Source organism: Ahaetulla prasina, chromosome 1 (assembly GCF_028640845.1).
Source record: "Ahaetulla prasina isolate Xishuangbanna chromosome 1, ASM2864084v1, whole genome shotgun sequence".
NCBI lineage: Eukaryota > Metazoa > Chordata > Lepidosauria > Squamata > Colubridae > Ahaetulla > Ahaetulla prasina.
Window position 1 is genome coordinate 235,950,355 of NC_080539.1, and position 22,370 is coordinate 235,972,724.

Below are 22,370 nucleotides of genomic sequence, written 5' to 3' on the forward strand. Positions count from 1 at the left end.
TGCAATAACTATATTAATTTGATATAATGAAAGAAACAATAGGACAGGAACGGTAGGCACTTTTGTGCTCTTATACACGCCCCTTATAGTCCTTTTAGGAATGGGGTGAGGTCAATAGTAGACAGTTTTTGGTTAAAGCTTTTGGGATTTTGGGAAGAGACCACAGAGTCAGGTAGTGTGTTCCAAGTTTATTTTTATTTTTTTTTATTTTTATTTAAATTTGTATACCGCCCTTCTCCCGAAGGACTCAGGGCGGTTCACAGCCAGGTAAAAATACAATACAATAAATACAAATTAAAATACAATTAAAAAACTTATTAAAATTGGCCAGGATTAAAATTTAGAGCTAAAAACCCATTAAAACCCATTAAAACACTAACCCAGTCCAGCACAGATGAATAAGTAGGTTTTAAGCTCGCGGCAAAAGGTTCGGAGGTCCGGAAGTTGACGAAGTCCTGGGGGGAGTTCGTTCCAGAGGGCGGGAGCCCCCACAGAGAAGGCCCTTCCCCTGGGCGCCGCCAGACGACACTGTCGCGCCGACGGCACCCTGAGGAGCCCCTCTCTGTGAGAGCGCACGGGTCGGTGAGAGGTATTCGGTAGCAGCAGGCGGTCCCGTAAGTATCCCGGCCCTATGCCATGGAGCGCTTTAAAGACATTCACCAACACCTTGAAGCGCACCCGGAAGGCCACAGGTAGCCAGTGCAGCCAGCGCAGGATAGGTGTCACTCGGGAGCCACGAGGGCTCCTCAATCACCAGCAGCTGCATTCTGGACTAACTGTAGCCTCCGGATGCCCCTCAAGGGGAGCCCCATGTAGAGAGCATTGCAGTAGTCCAGACGAGACGTCACAAGGGCGTGAGTGACTGTGCACAAGGCATCCCGGTCTAGAAAGGGGCGCAATTGGCGCACCAGGCGGACCTGGTGGAAAGCTCTCCTGGAGACGGCCGTCAAATGGTCTTCAAAAGACAGCCGTTCATCCAGGAGAACGCCCAAATTGCGCACCCTCTCCATCGGGGCCAATGACTCGCCCCCGACAGTCAGCCGCGGACTCAGCTGACTGTACCGGGATGCCGGCATCCACAGCCACTCCGTCTTGGAGGGATTGAGCTTGAGCCTGTTCCTCCCCATCCAGACCCGTACGGCTTCCAGACACCGGGACAGCACTTCGATGGCTTCATTGGGGTGGCCCGGTGTGGAAAAGTACAGCTGGGTGTCATCAGCGTACAGCTGGTACCTCACACCGAAGCCACTGATGATCTCACCCAGCGGCTTCATATAGATGTTGAACAAAGGCGAGAGAATCGGCCCTGCGGCACCCCACAAGTGAGGCGCGCGGGTCGACCTCTGCCCGTCAACACCGTCTGCGACGGTCGGAGAAAAAGGAGGAGAACCACCGATAAACGGTCCCTCCCACTCCCAATCCCCCCAACCGGCGCAGCAGGATACCATGGCCGATGGTATCGAAAGCCGCTGAGAGGTCTAATAGGACCAGGGCAGAGGAATAACCTCATCCCTGGCCCTCCAGAGATCATCCACCAACGCGACCAAAGCCGCCTCAGTGCTGTAACCGGCCGGAAGCCGGACTGAACGGGTCCAGATAGACAGTTTCCTCCAGGTGAAGGGGAAACTGATATGCCACCATACTCTCTACAACCTTCGCAGGCGGGTTGGAGACTGGACGATAATTACCTAAAACAGCGGGTCAGGAAGGCTTCTTGAGGAGGGCCTCACCACCGCCTCTTTCAAGGCGGCCGGAAAGACTCCTCCAACAAAGAAGCACTCGTAATCCCTGAGCCAGCCTCGTGTCACCTCCTGAGTGGCCAGCACCAGCCAGGAGGGCACGGGTCCAGTAAACATGTGGTGGCATTCAATCTACCCAGCAACCTGTCCATGTCCTCGGAGTCACAGGGTCAAACTCATCCCACAACATCACCAAGACCTCAGGCGTCCCGTCCGAATCGCTGCAATCTTGGTCCAGACCGTCCTTCAGCTGAACGATTTTATCGTATAGATAACGTTAAACTCTCAGCACGTCCCTGCAGCGGGTCATCCCGCCCCTGGTGAAGGAGGGAGCGGGTCACCAAACAGGGCAGCTGGGCGGTTATCTGTCGACGCAATGAGGAGGAGGCATAGCAACGCCTCGCTTCCCTCAGTGCCACTAGGTAGGTCCTAGTATAGGATCTAACTAGTGTCCGATCAGCCTCTGAACGGCTGGACCTCCAGGAACTCTCTAGGCGTCTTCTCCGGCGTTTCATCCCCCTCAGCTCCTCGGAGGACCAAGGAGCCGGGTGGGATCTACGCCGGGTCAGAGGCCGCAAAGGCACGACACGGTCTAAAGGCCCGCCGCAGCCCGCTCCCAGGCTGCAGCCAGTTCCTCTGCCGTGCCGTGAGCCAGACCTCAGGAAGTGGCCCAAGCCCCGTCCGAACCCTCTCTGGGTCCATCAGGCGCCTGGGACGGTACCAACGTAATGGTTCCGTCTCCCTGCGGTGTTGGGTAGCGGTCAGAAAGTCCAGGCGAAGGAGAGAGTGATCTGACCATGACAAAGGTTCAATGACTATTTCCTTTAAGTCCAGATCTCTCAACCATTGACCAGAGACAAAAATCAGGTCCAGTGTGCCACCCCCGATGTGAGTGGGGCCATCCACTACTTGAGTCAGGTCCAAGGCCGTCATGGAAGCCAAGAACTCCCGAGCTACCGTCGATGACGAGCCGGCAGATGGCAGGTTAAAGTCCCCCATGACTAAAAGTCTGGGGGTCTCCACCGCCACCCCGGCAAGCACCTCTAGGAGCTCGGGCAGGGCAGCTGTCACGCAGCAAGGAGCCAGGTACGCGACCAGCAAGCCCATCTGACATCTATGACCCCACCTCACAAAGAGGGATTCACACCCGGCTATCTGAGGTACAGTGGTCTCCCTCGGCTCTAGACTCTCTTTAATCACAACCGCCACCCCTCCACCCCTACCAGTGTTAATAACTCTGTTACAGAAGTCATATTTTCTGCAATCAAGATTGAAGCAGTTAACATTAAGTTTAAATCTATTGTTTGCTCTTGTATTATTATGATTGAAGCTGAAGTAGTCTTCAACAGGAAGGACATTGCAATAGATTATTCTATGAGTTAAACACAGTTCTTGTTGGAGTCGGTGGAGTTCTAAGTTTTCTAAACCCAGGATTTCAAGTCTGGTGGTATAAGGTATTTTGTTGTTTTCAGAGGAGTGGAGAACTCTTCTTGTAAAATATTTCTGGACACGTTCAATTGTATTGATGTCAGAAATGTGGTATGGGTTCCAGACAGGCAAGCTGTATTCAAGAATTGGCCTAGCCAATGTTTTATATGCTCTGGTTAGTAGTGTAGTGTTTTTGGAGAAGAAGATATGCAAGATTAGGTTTACAACTTTTAGAGCCTTTTTTGCGATGTAATTGCAGTTGGCTTTGGCACTTAGATCATTTGATATGAAAACTCCAAGGTCTTTAACAGGGTGGGGGTCATCTGTAAGGTAATGTCCATCAAGCTTGTACTTAGTGTTTAGGATCTTTTTTCCAATATGTAAGACTGAGCATTTGCTGGTTGAGATTTGGAGTTGCCAAGTTTTAGACCAATCGGATACAAAGTCAAGGTCTTTTTGAAGGGTAGTAGTATTGTTGGTGGTGTTAAATAGTTTGACATCGTCAGCAAAGAGAATACAATAACTTGAGATATGGTCACAGAGATCATTTATGTATAGTATGAAGAGCTTTGGTCCAAGAACGCTGCCTTGAGGAACACCACTCTTGACAGGAACAGGATTTGCCAATTTTGACCACTTGTTGTCTGTTTGACAGGAAAGCAGTTATCCAATTGTGAAGAGGTCCTGAAATGCTGTAGGATTTTAGTTTTAGGAGAAGTTTATCATGTACTACTGAGTCAAAAGCTTTGCAGAAATCTATGTAGATTGCATCTATTGCTTTGCCTTGATCAAGATTAGTAGTCCATATGTTTTTACAGTGGAGAAGTTGTAAGTTACATGATAATTTTTTTCTGAAACCAAATTGTTTATTAGAGAGTAGACTGTTTGTTTCTAGGTGGAGGGTAATGGATTGGTTGATGATAGTTTCCATTACTTTGCAGGTGATGCAGCATAGAGAGATTGGTCTGTACCTTTCAACTAGGGTTAGGGTTAGGTTAGGGTTTTTCTATTGAGGGATGTAATTAAGGAGCAACATGTGTCCCTGTGTCAAATCTCAGGAGATAAAAGTCTCCTGCATCAAATTAAGTGTTGTGATCTGGAAAATAACTGATGATCTATTATGACAGAGAGAAACATATCTGCCAATAGCCAGGATGAGGTATCTTTGTGCCTCCTGCTTCCAATCAATCAAAAAGTCAAATTTCATTAAAATGTAATAATTACAGCTATAGTTATTTTAATTAATGGCTGAATAACAGGTGCAGTTATTAAAATTCATATTTTAATTGTTTGTTACATCTTAAAATACCACAATTTTGAATACACTACAAATATGTCTATTTCTGGGCTGAGATTTAAGCTCTGAGGGAGAAAAAAATTAGATAATGTTAAAGTTTGTTCTGAGTGGAGCAGCTTATAAACCCACTGTCAACCCTGAAGCTGACCTGACCAAAGCCATCTTGGAGCTTCAGTGTTCCCACACTGGAGCTGGGGGATAGGGAGGTAGGATTAGAAATAACTGGGTTTTGTAGCCAAAATAAAATACTTTCTCTTGGGAACCAAGAACATTCTCACACCCGGTCATAGGAAGGAGGAGTGATGTTGCCAGGCAACCAGACAGTGCCTTGATTGGACCATGTGACTGTTTGGAGAGGGAGGAAAACTTTTAATTAGGTGAAAACCATGGGAACCTTCAGAGTTGGTTTTCACCAGCCTGTGCCAATATGACATATCAAATAAAATTATTCTTTGAGGAATCTACCTGCCTTGGAATTTTCTTTGCTGTGGGTTGGTTACTTGGAACCCTAACATTAAACTGAGTCTGACACCCAGTAAAATAAAGTGTAAGGGACAACAGCTGTTTAGGACACTGGTTGCTAAAATATGATTGGTTGTTAATCTGTATTATTTGTAATTCCTAGGCAATTTCCAGCATTTAATGGGCAAAATGAATATCGCATCTAAACAGTGTTGAATAAGGCTCTGCAAGTTTAAGTGGATTTAATTTACGTGTTAGAAAATATAATTTGATATTTCAGCCAGGGACAACAAAAGCAGTGTTAAAATGGTCTTAATAACATTTTAAGATACAGGCTAATTAGTCTGTACATAATTTGCTTCTAAATTAGATATTGCCACATAGGGTCTAAAATGCAATGTAGGGTTTTTAGTGGTTGGTTCCGAGAGGCAGTTGAATTACCAGGGAGCCAGAACAGGGGGAATTTAAAAGGAAGCATTAGTATTATAATCAACTTGCCAAGCAATAATTTGGTTATAAAATTCAAAGAAATTCTGTTTATTTGTTCAGCAAAAATAGTACAGAAATTAAATGCCTTATTCATTAAAAATGCATCTACTAGTTAAGTAGGGTTGTTGTTATGGTTGATAATTATACTTAGGAAAGTATAAAATATGGTTTTTAGGGAAAGGGAAAATTTGGTAATGTATCAGAACTTTATTACATTAATTAAAGAATACTGAATTAATGAAGTGCTAAAATGCCGCAAATATATAACTATATAATATATTATTCAATGAACTATTTTGTAAGTCATATTACTTCTCCTTTTTATTTCTTCCAATGCAATGGATGACTGGAAATAAATTACGTAAAGGGACTTTTGACTATCTGTGTATATGTCTGCCCATCATCAGGATAACACTGCAAAAATAGATCAAAATAAAGTTTGGTAAGAGAGGATAAAGGATGGCAAAAGAAAATACGATTTTGAAAATGGTCCCAAACCAGTGACTGGTGCAAAAATTCCTTCTATAGAAGAGGCACTTGGATTACATCTCAGGAGGTAGCTGATTATTCTGGTGTAAATTACTCCCTTTGTTTATATGAGCAAGAGGAGAACTTTTGCTACCTACCTTATGCTTCTTAGTCACATGTGTGTCAGAGTTCCAAGTAGCATACCCACTGCAAATAAAACTCTGAGGCAGGCAAATTCCTCAAAGAACAGGTTTATTGAATATGTCATATTGGCACAGGCTGGTGAAAACCAACTTTGATTCTTTCTGTGGTTTTCACCTAATTAAAAGTAAACGTTTGTCACTCTCAAAAAAATCATTCACATGGTCCAATCAGGATACTGTCCAATTGCTAAGTGACTCCAGTCCCCTCCTTCCAAGCACTTGCAGGAATGTCCTTGGTTCCCAAGAGAAAGTATTTTGTTTTGATTCAACACCCCAACTATCTCCATTCCCCCCCATCCCTCTTCTTCAGTGTATCAGCACACACACCAGTGGTGAAATCCAAAATTTATTATTACCAATTCTATGGGCATGGCTTGGTGGGCATGGTGTGGCGTGGTGGGCATGGTATGGTGTGGTGGGCGTGGTGTGGCTTGGTGGGCATGGCTTGGTGGGTGTGACAGGGGAAGGATCTGCAAAATCTCCATTCCCACACCACTCCAGGGGAAGGATACTGAAAAATCCCCATCCCTCCCCACTCCTGGGGGAAGGATATTGCAAAATCTCCATTCCCACCCTGTTCTAGCCAGAGGTGGGAATGGAGCCAGAGGTGGTATTTGTTGGTTCTCTGAACTACTCAAAATTTCTGCTGCTAGTTTTCCAGAACCTGTTAGAACCTTCTGGATTTCACCCCTGACACACACACACACACACACACCAGATGCAACAATGAAGGCATAAATAGAAATATGTAGTAAGAGCAGAATCCAACTGACCTTATTATTTATTTATTTATTATTATTTATTATTTAAATTTGTATACCGCCCTTCTCCCGAAGGACTCAGGGCGGTTCACAGCCAGGTAAAAATACAATACAATAAATACAAATTAAAATACAATTAAAAAAACTTATTAAAATTGGCCAGGATTAAAATTTGGAGCTAAAAACCCATTAAAACCCATTAAAACACTAACCCAGTCCAGCGCAGATGAATAAGTAGGTTTTAAGCTCGCGGCGAAAGGTTCGGAGGTCCGGAAGTTGACGAAGTCCAGGGGGGAGTTCGTTCCAGAGGGCGGAGCCCCACAGAGAAGGCCCTTCCTGGGCGTCGCCAGCGGCAACACTGTCGCCCGGCGGCACCCTGAGAGCCCCTCTCTGTGAGGCGCCAGGTCGGTGAGAGGTATTCGGTAGCAGCAGGCGGTCCCGTAAATATCCGGCCCTATGCCATGGAGCGCTTTAAAGACATTCACCAACACCTTGAAGTGCACCGGAAGGCCACAGGTAGCCAGTGCAGCCGACGAGGATAGGTGTCACTCGGGAGCCACGAGGCTCCTCAATCACCAGCGCAGCTGCATTCTGACTAACTGTAGCCTCCGGATGCCCCTCAAGGAGCCCCATGTAGAGAGCATTGCAGTAGTCCAGGCGAGGGCGTCACAAGGGCGTGAGTGACTGTGCACAAGGCATCCCGGTCTAGAAAGGGGCGCAACTGGCGCACCAGGCGAACCTGGTGGAAAGCTCTCCTGGAGACGGCCGTCAAATGGTCTTCAAATGACAGCCGTTCATCCAGGAGAACGCCCAAATTGCGCACCCTCTCCGCCGGGGCCAATGACTCGCCCCGACAGTCAGCCGCGGACTCAGCTGACTGTACCGGGATGCCGGCATCCACAGCCACTCCGTCTTGGAGGATTGAGCTTGAGCCTGTTCCTCCCCATCCAGACCCGTCGGCTCCAGACACCGGGACAGCACTTCAATGGCTTCATTGGGGTGGCCCGGTGTGGAAAAGTACAGCTGGGTGTCATCAGCGTACAGCTGGTACCTCACACGAAGCCACTGATGATCTCACCCAGCGGCTTCATATAGATGTTGAACAAAGGCGAGAGAATCGGCCCTGCGGCACCACAAGTGAGGCGCCGCGGTGACCTCTGCCCGTCAACACCGTCTGCGACCGGTCGGAGAGATGGGAGGAGAACCACCGATAGCGGTGCCTCCACTCCCAATCGCCCCAACCGGCGCAGCAGGATACCATGGTCGATGGTATCGAAAGCCGCTGAGAGGTCTAATAGGACCAGGGCAGAGGAATAACCCCTATCCTGGCCTCAGAGATCATCCTGCGACCAAAGCCGTCTCAGTGCTGTAACCGGCCGGAAGCCGGACTGGAGCAGGTCCAGATAGACAGTTTCCTCCAGGTGAAGGGGAAACTGATATGCCACCATACTCTCTACAACCGCCGCGGCGGGTTGGAGACTGACGATAATTACCTAAAACAGCGGGTCAGGAAGGCTTCTTGAGGAGGGCCTCACCACGCCTCTTTCAAGGCGGCCGGAAAGACTCCTCCAACAAAGAAGCACTCGTAATCCCCTGGAGCCAGCCTCGTGTCACCTCCTGGTGGCCAGCACCAGCCAGGAGGGCAGGTCCAATAAACATGTGGTGGCATTCAATCTACCCAGCAACCTGTCCATGTCCTCGGGAGTCACAGGGTCAAACTCATCCCACACAACATCACCAAGACCGCCCTCAGACGTCCCGTCCGAATCGCTGCAATCTTGGTCCAGACCGTCCTTCAGCTGAACGATTTTATCGTATAGATAACCGTTAAACTCCTCAGCACGTCCCTGCAACGGGTCATCCCGCTCCCCCTGGTGAAGGAGGCGGGTCACCAAACAGGCGGCTGGGCGGTTATCTGCCGGCGCAATGAGGAGGAGGCGTAGCGCCTCGCTTCCCTCAGTGCCACTAGGTAGGTCCTAGTATAGGATCTAACTAGTGTCCGATCAACCTCTGAGCGGCTGGACCTCCAGGAACTCTCTAGGCGTCTTCTCCGGCGTTTCATCCCCTCAGCTCCTCGGAGAACCAAGGGCGGTTGGGATCTCGCGGGTCAGAGGCCGCAAAGGCACGACACGGTCTAAGGCCCGGCCGCAGCCCGTTCCCAGGCTGCAGCCAGTTCCTCTGCCGTGCCGTGAGCCAGACCCTCAGGAAATGGCCCAAGCTCCGTCCGGAACCTCTCTGTCCATCAGGCGCCTGGGACGGTACCAACGTAATGGTTCCGTCTCCCTGCGGTGTTGGGTAGCGGTCAGAAAGTCCAGGCGAAGGAGAGTGATCTGACCATGACAAAGGTTCAATGACTATTTCCTTTAAGTCCAGATCTCTCGACCATTGACCAGAGACAAAAATCAGGTCCAGTGTGCCACCCCCGATGTGAGTGGGGCCATCCACTACTTGAGTCAGGTCCAAGGCCGTCATGGAAGCCAAGAACTCCCGAGCTACCGTCGATGACGAGCCGGCAGATGGCAGGTTAAAGTCCCCCATGACTAAAAGTCTGGGGGTCTCCACCGCCACCCCGGCAAGCACCTCTAGGAGCTCGGGCAGGGCAGCTGTCACGCAGCAAGGAGCCAGGTACGCGACCAGCAAGCCCATCTGACATCTATGACCCCACCTCACAAGAGGATTCACCCGGCTATCTGAGGTACAGTGGTCTCCCTCGGCTCTAGACTCTCTTTAATCACAACCGCCACCCCTCCACCCCTACCCTGGGCCCTCGGCTGATGGAATGCACGGAAACCCAATGGGGAAAAGTGCTTTCTGCCTTGTCTCTCCTATTCATCTCCCACTCACTATTAACATAGAATATGTAATCTCTTAGTAACGTCTTATACATACTTAAAGAAAAACAGCTTCTTATAAGCAGCAGTTATTTAATAGTGATAACTTCAAATTTAGCATGATCTATTGGAATATGTATCTGGTATTTTATTTATTTTTCTTATCTCATTTGATTTATTGTATATCCCACCTATTATTTTTACAAGTAACTCAAGGTGGTGAACATATCTAATACTCCTTCCTTCTCATGTTTTCTCTACAACGGCAACCCTGTGAAGTGGGTTGGGCTGAGAGAGAATGACTGGCCCAAAGGCATCCAGTTGGCTTTCTTGACTAAGCTAAGATTAGAACTCATGGTTTCCTTATTTCTAGCATGAGGTTTTAACCTTTAGGCCAGACTGGCTCTTTTTCATTGTATCCTTTCCCACTCTGTCATAACTGCTCTGGGTTCCTCCCTCAGAAGAGGATTAGCAGTTCAGAATGAAGAATAAGTTTTCCTATTGTGACCTAGAGCTGAGGTCACAGAACAGAGGTTGAAACATAACCTGTCTCCATGATCCCTCTGAATTCTTCAGCTCCAATCTCTGATGCTCAGCCTCTGAGCTATAAGCAATGCCATCACCATCGAGAGGTATAACCATGTGCTGAACACTAGGAAAGCACAGACCCAGGATGGAGTTTTGGGTAGAAACTGTCTCTTGGTAGTCAAAACGATGATGAGCATTAGCTGAATTAGCTGAATCTGGGAAGGAGACAGAGGCTGGGATTTTTTATAAAGTAGCATGGTTGGACTCAGTGCCTAAACTATTCCCCTGGGTATTTCAGGCTCTACTGGGGCCACAGCCACTCTTCGAAATTAATTTTTCTTACAATGCTTACTACCTTTGGATTCATAGCTGGCTGGAATAACTCCTTGGCACTATCTCGAACAGGAATTTCTCTCAACAGCCAGATCCTGTCTGACTTCTGCTTCTAGAGGCATGGCTGGCAGTTCTGCAGTCCAAGGAGCATGGTAGCCATTTGACAGTGCCCATCCACCAGCAAAGAGGATATTGATAGGCTGCTGCTATTCAGGATTCCTGCTCCCACCCCTCAGCCCTGCCCCTCATCCTAGGACAGTTTTGGTGAAACTTTCCGGCACTGAGTGCCAAAACAGGAGTGTGCACACATGGGGGAGCACCAGAAATCAGAAGAGAAGCTCCCTGGTGCACATCCTGGGAGTGCCAGAAATCAGAAGAGCAGTTTCCTGATGCACATGCACATGCTAGGAAGCTGAGCTTCTGTTTTTTGGCATGCGCATGAACAACAGTCACCTGATTTTTCGGCTTTGGGCGTATATGCGCATGCAAAGACCAGCTGGCCAGCATGCATGCACATGCCGGAAACATGAAGTTCAGCTTCCCGGCAAGCACCTGCGCACCAGGGAGCTGCTCTTCCAGTTTCCGGTGCTCCTGTGCACACAAAGACCAGCTGCCCAGTGCACACATAGAGCAACAGGCAATGGCTGGCATGCCCAGAGAGATGGCTGTGCATACCACTTCCAGCACGTGTGCCATAGGTTCTCCATCACGGTCCTAGGAGCTCAGCTGAAGAGGGCCATATAAACACAGAAAGTGAACCAGGTTTGACCTGTAGGCTAAATCCTGTTCTAGAACTTTGTTAGTTGACTGTCTTCATCCCTGCACATACCGTATATACTCGAGTATAAGCCGAGTTTTTCAGCACATTTTTTGTGCTGAAAAACGTCCCCTCGGCTTATACTCGGGTCTATACGGCTTATACTCAAGTTTTTTTTTTTTTTAAGCCCCTCGGCTTATACTCGAGTATATACGGCTTATACTCGAGTTTTTTTTTTCTTTTTTTCACATTTTACCGGACTGAAGCCCTGCCGGTGCAGTGAGAGGGCGGGGCGGGGGAGCCGCCAGCCTTCTCAGCTGAGGGAGGGAGGGTTTCCCCAACCGGTAGGTGCCTCATTTCCCACCCTCGGCTTATACTCGAGTCCCCAGTTTACCCCAGTTTTTGGGGTAAAATTGGGGACCTCGGCTTATACTCGGATCGGCTTATATTCGAGTATATACGGTATTTCTCTTGTGTAACAGATACCCCCCACCCCCATTTGCTTTATTTTATGGAAATTTCCAAGCTAGAAAGGATGCTGAACAATGTTGGCTTTAATGGGGAGATAAATTACTATTAAATATATTTTATTATAATCTATATGTTATATGTATTTACCTACGGTTCAGAATATTCCCCTGGGATCAGAGAATAGAATAGAATAGAATAGAATTCTTTATTGGCCAAGTGTGATTGGACATACAAGGAAATTGTCTTTGTGCATACGCTCTCGGTGTACATAAAAGAAAAGATACATTCGTCAAGAATCATAAGGTACAACACTTAATAATAGTCATAGGGTACAAATAAGCAATCAAATCATATTAGGAAACATAATAATAATATAAATTATAAATCTTAAGGATACCAGCAACAAGGTTACAGACATACAGTCATAAGTGGAAGGAGATGGCTGATGGGAATGATGAGAAGATTAATAGTAGTGCAGCTTTAGTAAATAGATTGACAGTGTTGAGGGAATTATTTGTTTAGCAGAGTGATGGTGTTCGGGAAAAAACTGTTCTTGTGTCTAGTTGTTCTGTGTGCAGTGCTCTATAGCGTTGTTTTGAGGGTAGGAGTTGAAACAGTTTATGTCCAGGATTTTAGGGGTCTGTAAATATTTTCACAGCCCTCTTTTTGACTCGTGCATCATACAGGTCCTCAATGGAAGGCAGGTTGGTAGCAATTGTTTTTTCTGTAGTTCTAATTATCTTCTGAAGTCTTTGTCTGTCTTGTTGGGTTGCAGAACCAAACCAGACAGTTATAGAGGTTATAGAGGGCCCCATCATATTAGCTTTTTGTAAGGCACTTAAAACCTGTCCAGGCATTTGGTCTGGGACATTAAACATCTATGCTGATTAAGTGGTTGTTGATGTGCTGTTGTCTGGTGTTTTTCCTGGATCCTAGATATTGGTTATTTATTGGTTTATTATTTCATGATATTTAGGTTTTAGCTTTTGTATGCTGCCCAATGTCATTTGCTGACATGAACAATCATATCAATCATCAATCAATCAGGCAACGGTCAAAATACTGGTTCTGATTTAAAAGGAAGAAGGTGGGAGCAGGATGAAAGTTTATGAAAAGATTGAAATCTATGAATAGTGTATTATACCAGGCATATTACAAAGGCGCATTATCAATGGTCATCCATAGAGCAGAGCTACAGCCTTGTATGTATTTGTCAGTTTGTTTATCAAAGCACGTCTTGTTGAGCACATTTGGGATGAGTTTGACCCTGTGGCTCCCGAGGACGTGGACAGGTTGTTGGGGAGGCTTCACGGCACGACATGTTTACTGGACCCGTGCCCTTCCTGGCTGGTACTGGCCACTCAGGCGGTGACACGAGGCTGGCTCCAGAGGATTATCAACGCTTCTTTGTTGGATGGGGTTTTCCCTGCCGCCTTGAAAGAGGCGGTGGTGAGACCCCTCCTTAAGAAGCCCTCTTTGGACCCAGCTATTTTGGCTAATTATCGTCCAGTCTCCAACCTTCGCTTTGTTGCGAAGGTTGTAGAGAGTGCCGTGGCGTGACAGCTGCCCCAACACCTGGATGAAGATGTCTATCTAGACCCGTTCCAGTCCGGCTTCCGACCCGGATACAGCACGGAGACAGCTTTGGTCGCATTGGTGGATGATCTCTGGAGGGCCAGGGACAAGGGATATTCCTCTGCCCTGGTCCTATTAGACCTCTCAGCGGCATTCGATACCATCGATCATGGTATCCTGCTGCGCCCGGTGGGGGGATTGGGAGTGGGAGGCACCGTATATCGGTGGTTCTCCTCTATCTCCGACCGTCAGACGGTGTTGACAGGGGGGCAGAGGTCGACCGCGAGGGGCCTCACTTGTGGGGTCCCTCAGGGGTCGATTCTCTCGCCCCTGCTGTTCAACATCTACATGAAGCCGCTGGGTGAGATCATCAGTGGTTTCGGGGTGAGATACCAGCAGTACGCTGACGACACTCAGCTGTACTTTTCCACCCCGGACCACCCCAATGAAGCTGTTGAAGTGCTGTCCCGGTGTTTGGAGGCTGTGCGGGTCGGGATGGGGAGAAACAGGCTCAAGCTTAATCCCTCCAAGACGGAGTGGCTGTGGATGCCGGCACCCCGATTCAGTCAGCTGCAGCCGCGGCTGGCTGTTGGTGGCGAGTTACTGGCCCCAAAGGATAGGGTGCGCAACTTGGGTGTCCTTCTGGATGATCGGCTGTCGTTTGACGACCATTTGACGGCCGTCTCCAGGAGGGCCTTCCACCAGGTTCGCCTGGTCCGGCAGTTGCGCCCCTTCCTTGATCGGGATGCCTTATGCACGGTCACTCATGCGCTCGTTACCTCTCGCTTGGATTACTGTAATGCTCTCTACATGGGGCTCCCCCTGAAGTGCGCTCGGAGGCTTCAGTTAGTCCAGAATGCAGCTGCGCGGGTGATAGAGGGAGCTACACGTAGCTCCCATGTAACACCGCTCCTGCGCAGACTGCACTGGCTGCCTGTGGCCTCCCGGGTGCACTTTAAGGTGTTGGTTATGACCTTTAAAGCGCTCCATGGCTTAGGACCTGGGTACTTACGGGACCGCCTGCTGTTACCATACGCCTCCCACCGACCCGTACGCTCCCACAGAGAGGGACTTCTCAGGGTGCCGTCCGCCAAACAATGTCGGCTGGCGGCCCCCAGGGGAAGGGCCTTCTCTGGGGCTCCCACTCTGGAACGAGCTTCCCCCGGGCTTACGCCAAATTCCTGACCTTCGGACATTTCGTCGCGAACTCAAGACTCACCTTTTTATCCGCGCGGGGCTGGCTTAAATTGGGATTTTAAATCTTAAATTTATTAATTTTAAATGGGGTTTTAGTAGAGTAAATTTTAATCATTGGGCTAATTTAAATAAGTTTTTTAAATTGGATTTTAAATTTGTATATTGTATTGCTGGTTTTTATTATGCCTGTACACCGCCCTGAGTCCTTCGGGAGAAGGGCGGTATAAAAATAAAATAAAATAAATAAATAAATAAATAAATAAATAATAAAGCAATATGAAAAAAATTTTTAAAAATAGTGTTGGTTGACTATTTGGCACAATTAGGGAAATTATATCTTGGATTCCAAATAGCAATAATATGGTAAAATTTCTGGAATCTCTTTGCTATTATATAGTAGTTGTTTAGATTTTTGCAACCCAGATATGGTTATGATTCAATATGCAATAATTATTGTTGACTAAAGTTTTTCACTTTTCTGGTACTGTATGAGAGAGACTGGCAGAGCCAAGGGAAGATTTAAATGAGGCATAGGTTTAGTATTGTTACATAGTCACAAAAGAACAAAGCCCCTTGAATGCCATTGGCTTTTATCTAGTTCTGTCCAGGTGGAACCCATTAGCCTGAGAAGATTCCTGTACATAGGCTTTAGCAATAAATCCATAAATTAGAACCTTCATGTTTGGATTTGACAGGTACTTTGGCATGTGCTTAGTTTGTAAATCTTCTTGCATTTTAACTTTTTTCAAAGTAGAGCAATTTTAAATTGCATGTTGCATATTATGTACAATCCATCAATGCAGTTAATTGCTATATAAAATTAAGGGCAAATTGTTGAAAAATGGCTTACATAGGTTATATTAGCTAGGAGTATTAAATACAGAATAACAGAGTTGGAAGGGACCTTGGAGGTCTTTTAGTCCAATCCCCCTGCTCAAGTGATTGCGAATCTCTTCTTAAAAACCAGTGTTGGAGCATCCACAATATCTAGAGGCAAGTTGTTTCACTGATGGATAGTTCCTGTTGAAATTTCTCCTTAGTTCTAGGCTGATTCTTTCTATACACTAAGAATTAGTAGACTGAGAGACAGATTGAGATTCTACATCCACCCCATTTGTATTTTGCTTCCTTCCTTAGCCATCTTTTAAATTTTAATGTTAGTATCTATTATTTTAATATCTCAGTTTTTATATTGTTTTAGGTTTTAGCTTTTGTATGCTGCCCAATGTCAGTTGCTGACATGAACAATCATATCAATCATCAATCAATCAGGCAACGGTCAAAATACTGGTTCTGATTTAAAAGGAAGAAGGTGGGAGCAGGATGAAAGTTTATGAAAAGATTGAAAGCTATGAATAGTGTACTATACCAGGCATATTACAAAGGCGCATTATCAATGGTCATCCATAGAGCAGAGCTACAGCCTTGTATGTATTTGTCAGTTTGTTTATCAAAGCAATATGGAAAAAAAATTAAAAAATAATGTTGGTTGACTATTTGGCACAATTAGGGAAATTATATCTTGGATTCCAAATAGCAATAATATGGTAAAATTTCTGGAATCTCTTTGCTATTATATAGTAATTGTTTAGATTTTTGCAACCCAGATATGGTTATGATTCAATATGCAATAATTATTGTTGACTAAAGTTTTTCACTTTTCTGGTACTGTATGAGAGAGACTGGCAGAGCCAAGGGAAGATTTAAATGAGGCATAGGTTTAGTATTGTTACATAGTCACAAAAGAACAAAGCCCCTTGAATGCCATTGGCTTTTATCTAGTTCTGTCCAGGTGGAACCCATTAGCCTGAGAAGATTCCTGTACATAGGCTTTAGCAATAAATCCATAAATTAGAACCTTCATGTTTGGATTTGACAGGTACTTTGGCATGTGCTTAGTTTGTAAATCTTCTTGCATTTTAACTTTTTTCAAAGTAGAGCAATTTTAAATTGCATGTTGCATATTATGTACAATACATCAATGCAGTTAATTGCTATATAAAATTAAGGGCAAATTGTTGAAAAATGGCTTACATAGGTTATATTAGCTAGGAGCATTAAATACAGAATAACAGAGTTGGAAGGGACCTTGGAGGTCTTCTAGTCCAATCCCCCTGCTCAAGTGATTGCCAATCTCTTCTTAAAAACCAGTGTTGGAGCATCCACAATATCTAGAGGCAAGTTGTTTCACTGATGGATAGTTCCTGTTGAAATTTCTCCTTAGTTCTAGGCTGATTCTTTCTATACACTAAGAATTAGTAGACTGAGAGACAGATTGAGATTCTACATCCACCCCATTTGTATTTTGCTTCCTTCCTTAGCCATCTTTTAAATTTTAATGTTAGTATCTATTATTTTAATATCTCAGTTTTTATATTGTTTTTAGTTTGTTATAAGTTGCCTAGAGTGGCTGAATGGTGAGATGAGTGACATATAAATTTAATAAAGAAATAATAAAGAAAACAGCAGAATAAAATGGATCAAGAAAAGGAAACAACTAAGTAGATTCCCAGTCATGTTGTAAGATTGACTTATCTTACAATATGTCTCTTTCTGAGTGAAAGGTGGTTCGGTTTATCTTTTGCAACCCAGATATGGTTATGATTCAATATGCAATAATTATTGTTGACTAAAGTTTTTCACTTTTCTGGTACTGTATGAGAGAGACTGGCAGAGCCAAGGGAAGATTTAAATGAGGCATAGGTTTAGTATTGTTACATAGTCACAAAAGAACAAAGCCCCTTGAATGCCATTGGCTTTTATCTAGTTCTGTCCAGGTGGAACCCATTAGCCTGAGAAGATTCCTGTACATAGGCTTTAGCAATAAATCCATAAATTAGAACCTTCATGTTTGGATTTGACAGGTACTTTGGCATGTGCTTAGTTTGTAAATCTTCTTGCATTTTAACTTTTTTCAAAGTAGAGCAATTTTAAATTGCATGTTGCATATTATGTACAATCCATCAATGCAGTTAATTGCTATATAAAATTAAGGGCAAATTGTTGAAAAATGGCTTACATAGGTTATATTAGCTAGGAGTATTAAATACAGAATAACAGAGTTGGAAGGGACCTTGGAGGTCTTTTAGTCCAATCCCCCTGCTCAAGTGATTGCGAATCTCTTCTTAAAAACCAGTGTTGGAGCATCCACAACATCTAGAGGCAAGTTGTTTCACTGATGGATAGTTCCTGTTGAAATTTCTCCTTAGTTCTAGGCTGATTCTTTCTATACACTAAGAATTAGTAGACTGAGAGACAGATTGAGATTCTACATCCACCCCATTTGTATTTTGCTTCCTTCCTTAGCCATCTTTTAAATTTTAATGTTAGTATCTATTATTTTAATATCTCAGTTTTTATATTGTTTTTAGTTTGTTATAAGTTGCCTAGAGTGGCTGAATGGTGAGATGAGTGACATATAAATTTAATAAAGAAATAATAAAGAAAACAGCAGAATAAAATGGATCAAGAAAAGGAAACATCTAAGTAGATTCCCAGTCATGTTGTAAGATTGACTTATCTTACAATATGTCTCTTTTTCTGAGTGAAAGGTGGTTCAGTTTATCTTTTGCCTAAGTAGATGTTTCCTGTATCTATCAATGTAATGCATTTATGGAATTATTGGTAGTCAATGAATGAGTTTTCCTTCAAGTTTTTCTTTTAACTCTTCATGCAGTAAAATCCATAGCTTAACTGCATGCTGTGTGAAGATCTTGTTTATGGCCAGAAATTTTTCTTATGCTGTCATTCCATAATGCTGCACATTGACTATTCATAATTGTAATTCTTCAAGGATTTGTGAAGTTTTTCTTTTCCATTACTTGCTTCTATTTTTTAGCTGACCATGCTGAAGTAAATTGTGTGTCTTTGTTGGTCTATGTCTCCTACATAACAAAATAATCCTTGTTTAAATATAAACTCTCAATGATAAGCAGCAATAGCTGAATTTTATTAGAAAAAAATATATAATGTCTTTTTCTTTTTTCTTTTTTACTGTACCTTAAGACTAGATTGCAGTACTTTTTAATATTTTTAAATGTATAATTTTACCAAAATATTTTTTAAAAAAACTATGCAAGCATAGTATCTATGAATTTATTACAAGTGTTTGAGATTCTTATCACTTACAGCAGTGATTCCCAAACTGTGAGCCGCGGCTCCCCAGGGGGCCCCGCCCCCGCCACAAGGGAGCCGGGAAGAAGGAGCGTCCGCTCCACGGTGCCGCGAGATCCCAGACGACAAAGCCGGACACGGCCGCAGCGACCGGGACTCGCACACCGCAACTCGACAACTCAAAAGCCAAGGGACCCCAGCGCACCACACCCCCCGCGGGGCAGGCCACAGCAGGCAGGAAGACGGCAGAGAAGGAGAAGCGCGAGCTCCGGCCCCGCCCGCCCGCCTGAACCACAGCGCCCGCCCAGACCCGCTGCCTGACGAAGCAATGGCGCACCTCCCCTCCAGTCTGCCCGTGACGCCACTGGCCTCCCAGACCACCCGACACGCTGCCCAACACGGCCGCGGCCACCACGCTCGACGGCATCGGGAAAGAGGGGCTGCGCAGAAAATAGCAAAACCACCCCGTTAGTTCCTCCCAGGTGAGCCAGGCTGGAGGCGAGAACAGCCACCTCCTCCACAAGGCGGAGACCCGAGGGAACAAGGGGATCGCGAGAGGCCAAACTCCGAGACCGAAGCAGGGACCCCCACGCCTGGGAAAGTTCCACAGAGGCCGCTCCCATCAAAGGAGACGGCGCGTCCATCAGCAAAACATGAGTATGCCAAACACTTTGTAGAAACAGACTTTTTGATTAAACTCACATACCTATGTGATATCTTTGAAAAGTTGAATGTGTTGAATCTCTCTTTACAAGGAGGCAATATGCACATTTTAAAGTTAACAGAAAAGATTTCAGCTTTCAGAAAAAAATTCAGAAAAAAAGACAAAAATTAAAAAAAAAATCGGATGTACCTATTAAGGGAGCCGCGGAAAAAATCCGAAGTGTTATGGGAGCCGCAAACCGAAAAAGATTGGGAACCTCTGACTTACAGCATAATTCACTCTTATGATCAGACTCACATAGTTCTTCCTTTGTGAAAATATATGATGGAAAAGTTGTAATTACTAATACTATTACTATGAAACGTTGTACCTTTTAAAGTGCAATATTATTACCTTTATTACAACAGGATGTTTTAATCTGAATTTCCCCCAACTTCCAAGAAATGAACTGAAAAGCAAGAAACCACATGCCATCAAAACTGGCACGGCAAGCTACTACATATACTACATATGTACATATATTACTATATATAAACATATGGTTGGGTAATGAAACATCAGCAAGCACACTGATGTTCACTCAGAGAGCACCAAAACATTCTGCAGAACTTAATAACATTTTTAAAAAAAACAAAAATCCATTTCAGTTTGACTAAATTTTACTTAGTTTGTTATGTGTATTGTGTAATTCTCATAGAATTAATAGCACCAATTCTTTCAGATGTATAGTGCTATTCAGCTAGTATTATTTCAATAATTTGTTATGTTGACATAATAAGTAATTTAATATTCTTTTCACTATGACAGATATACGGCATATGGCAGTTGACTGGCTCACGGGCAACTTCTACTTTGTGGATCATACCAGTGACACAATCTTCGTATGCAACTTCAATGGAACTGTGTGTGTTACCCTGATTGATCTTGATCTTCATAATCCCATGGCAGTTGCTGTGGATCCCACTTTGGGGTAAGATGATTAGAAATATAAAATATTTATTTATTATAATATTTATATTTCCATGTGAACAAGAAAAGAAATAATTGGCTATTATGGTTATTTTTCACTTGGAAAGAATAGTTGTTCTTTAAAATAAAATAAAATTTGTACTGGTTTGAACAAAAAAATCTATCTATCTATCTATCTATCTATCTATCTATCTATCTAATATCTATCTATCTATCTATCTATCTATCTATCTATCTGTCTATCATCATCTATCTATATCTATCATTTAATATAAAATACAATAAAAAGTGATGGTATGGTAGAATATTTATCAGCCATATCTAAAGGAGCAAGCAGTTAGATCAGGGATGTCAAAGTGGCAGCCCCCAGGCCAGCTGCACCATGCACAGGCCACGCCCACCCCAACTCCGCGAAGGGAAAACATGACACAATATGTCATGTGATGGCAATGTGGCACCATGGATTTGACACCTGTGAGTTAGACTGATCCCTTTCAAAAAAAAAGTGCAAGCTTATTGCTTTGAATAGAAGTCATCTTTCTATGCTACACAGAAAATCTGGTTTTGAAATGTGATGTTGAAAGAAATATATTGTATATGATATTAGGGAAGAAGCATTTTGTTCAGGTTTCTTTATTTAAAAAATCTAATAGCATAATTAAGCTGTTGGACACATTTTTTTTACCTTAGGTAAAGCATGGCAGCTATTTTGTTAGTACACTGGGATTCTTAAGCCTTACAGGAACAAGTAGGGGAGAAAACAAATGCATTTTTTTAACTCAGTTCGTGGTTGGTTGCTGGATATAAGAGATCTGCAGTGGCATCTGCTATACATTTACTTAACAATAAGCACCAGTGAAATTGGTGGGATCTATTTGCAGGTATTTCCAGACTATAAAGGTTGGCAAAGTCTTGCTTTAGATGTTTATATTTTCTTTATCCTGACTTTATTATTTATGGACCTCTTAAGAAGGGAGTAAGGTCCATTGTAAACAGTCTGAAGTTGAAACTGTGAGGGTTTGAGGCTGTAACAATGGAATTGGGTAAATCATTCCAGGCGTTGACCACTCTGTTGCTCAAATCATATTTCCTGCAATGGAGTTTGAAGCGGTTTACCTTGAGTTTGTATCATTTGCCCGGGTACTATTGTGGTTAAAACTGAAGAAGTTGTTGACAGGCAAGATATTGTAGCAGACAATTTTGTGTACTATGCTTAAATCGGACCACAGGCGGTGCAATTCCAGAATGTCCAAACCCAAAATTTTAAGCCTGGTGGCATAGGGATATAATTCAAGGCAGCAAACAACTCCTTTCACCTCTTACTTTCCCCACAAGAACAAGTTGAGCTAAGCGAGAGCAACTGGCCCAAAATCACCCAGCTAGCTAAGGCAAAACTCAATCTCACAGTCTCCTAATTTCTAGCCTGGTGCTTAAATCACTAGACCAAACTGCCATTAATTCTTATGGGAGACCTTGATATAAAATATTATTCAGATATGCCTCCATAACTGATTTTGGTTTAGAATAATCTAAAATTTCAGAAAGCAGTAGCATTTGAAAGGTAATTACTTGATTCCTCTGTTATTTCATTTTGATATGAAATATACAAAAAGATATGGCAGAAGAAGAGAGGGGAGCTACAAAGCAGATCTGTTAAGTAAATGTTTCTCAACCTTAGCAACTTTAAAATATGCTGAGTTCAATTCCCAGAATTCCTCAGCCAGCATGGCGGGCTAGGCAATTCTAGGAATTGAAGTTCACACATCTTCAACTTGCTGAGGTTGAGAAACATTGTGTTAAGTCATCCTTAGACTTGCCGATTTTCTCCAGATAAGCAGAAAATAGAATTTTGCTTTCCTTCCCTGCCTTCTATCCCATATTTCAAACCAAAACCCAGAATACTGCCATTTGTCCAAAATACATAGGCCACTTTATATGTCAATTGAATTTTATCTCTCTGTAAATCTGTGACTTTCAAGCTTGATAAATTTAAGATGTATGAACTTCAACTTCCAGAATTCTACAGCCAGCCCACTTACCTAAGCGATTTTGGGAGTTGAAGTCCACAGAACTTAAAGCTACCAA

General features: G+C 44.1%; 1 protein-coding gene across 1 annotated transcript in view; it reads left to right on the forward strand.

Annotated features, from left to right (window-relative positions):
• LOC131203454 (low-density lipoprotein receptor-related protein 1B-like) overlaps nucleotides 1-22,370 on the forward strand; it is a 298,673-nt gene that overhangs the window by 131,783 nt on the left and 144,520 nt on the right. Inside the window, exon 6 of the mRNA XM_058193741.1 lies at nucleotides 20,124-20,286. Within this exon, the coding sequence (XP_058049724.1) occupies nucleotides 20,124-20,286 (163 nt within the window). The remainder of the gene's footprint in view (nucleotides 1-20,123; nucleotides 20,287-22,370) is intronic.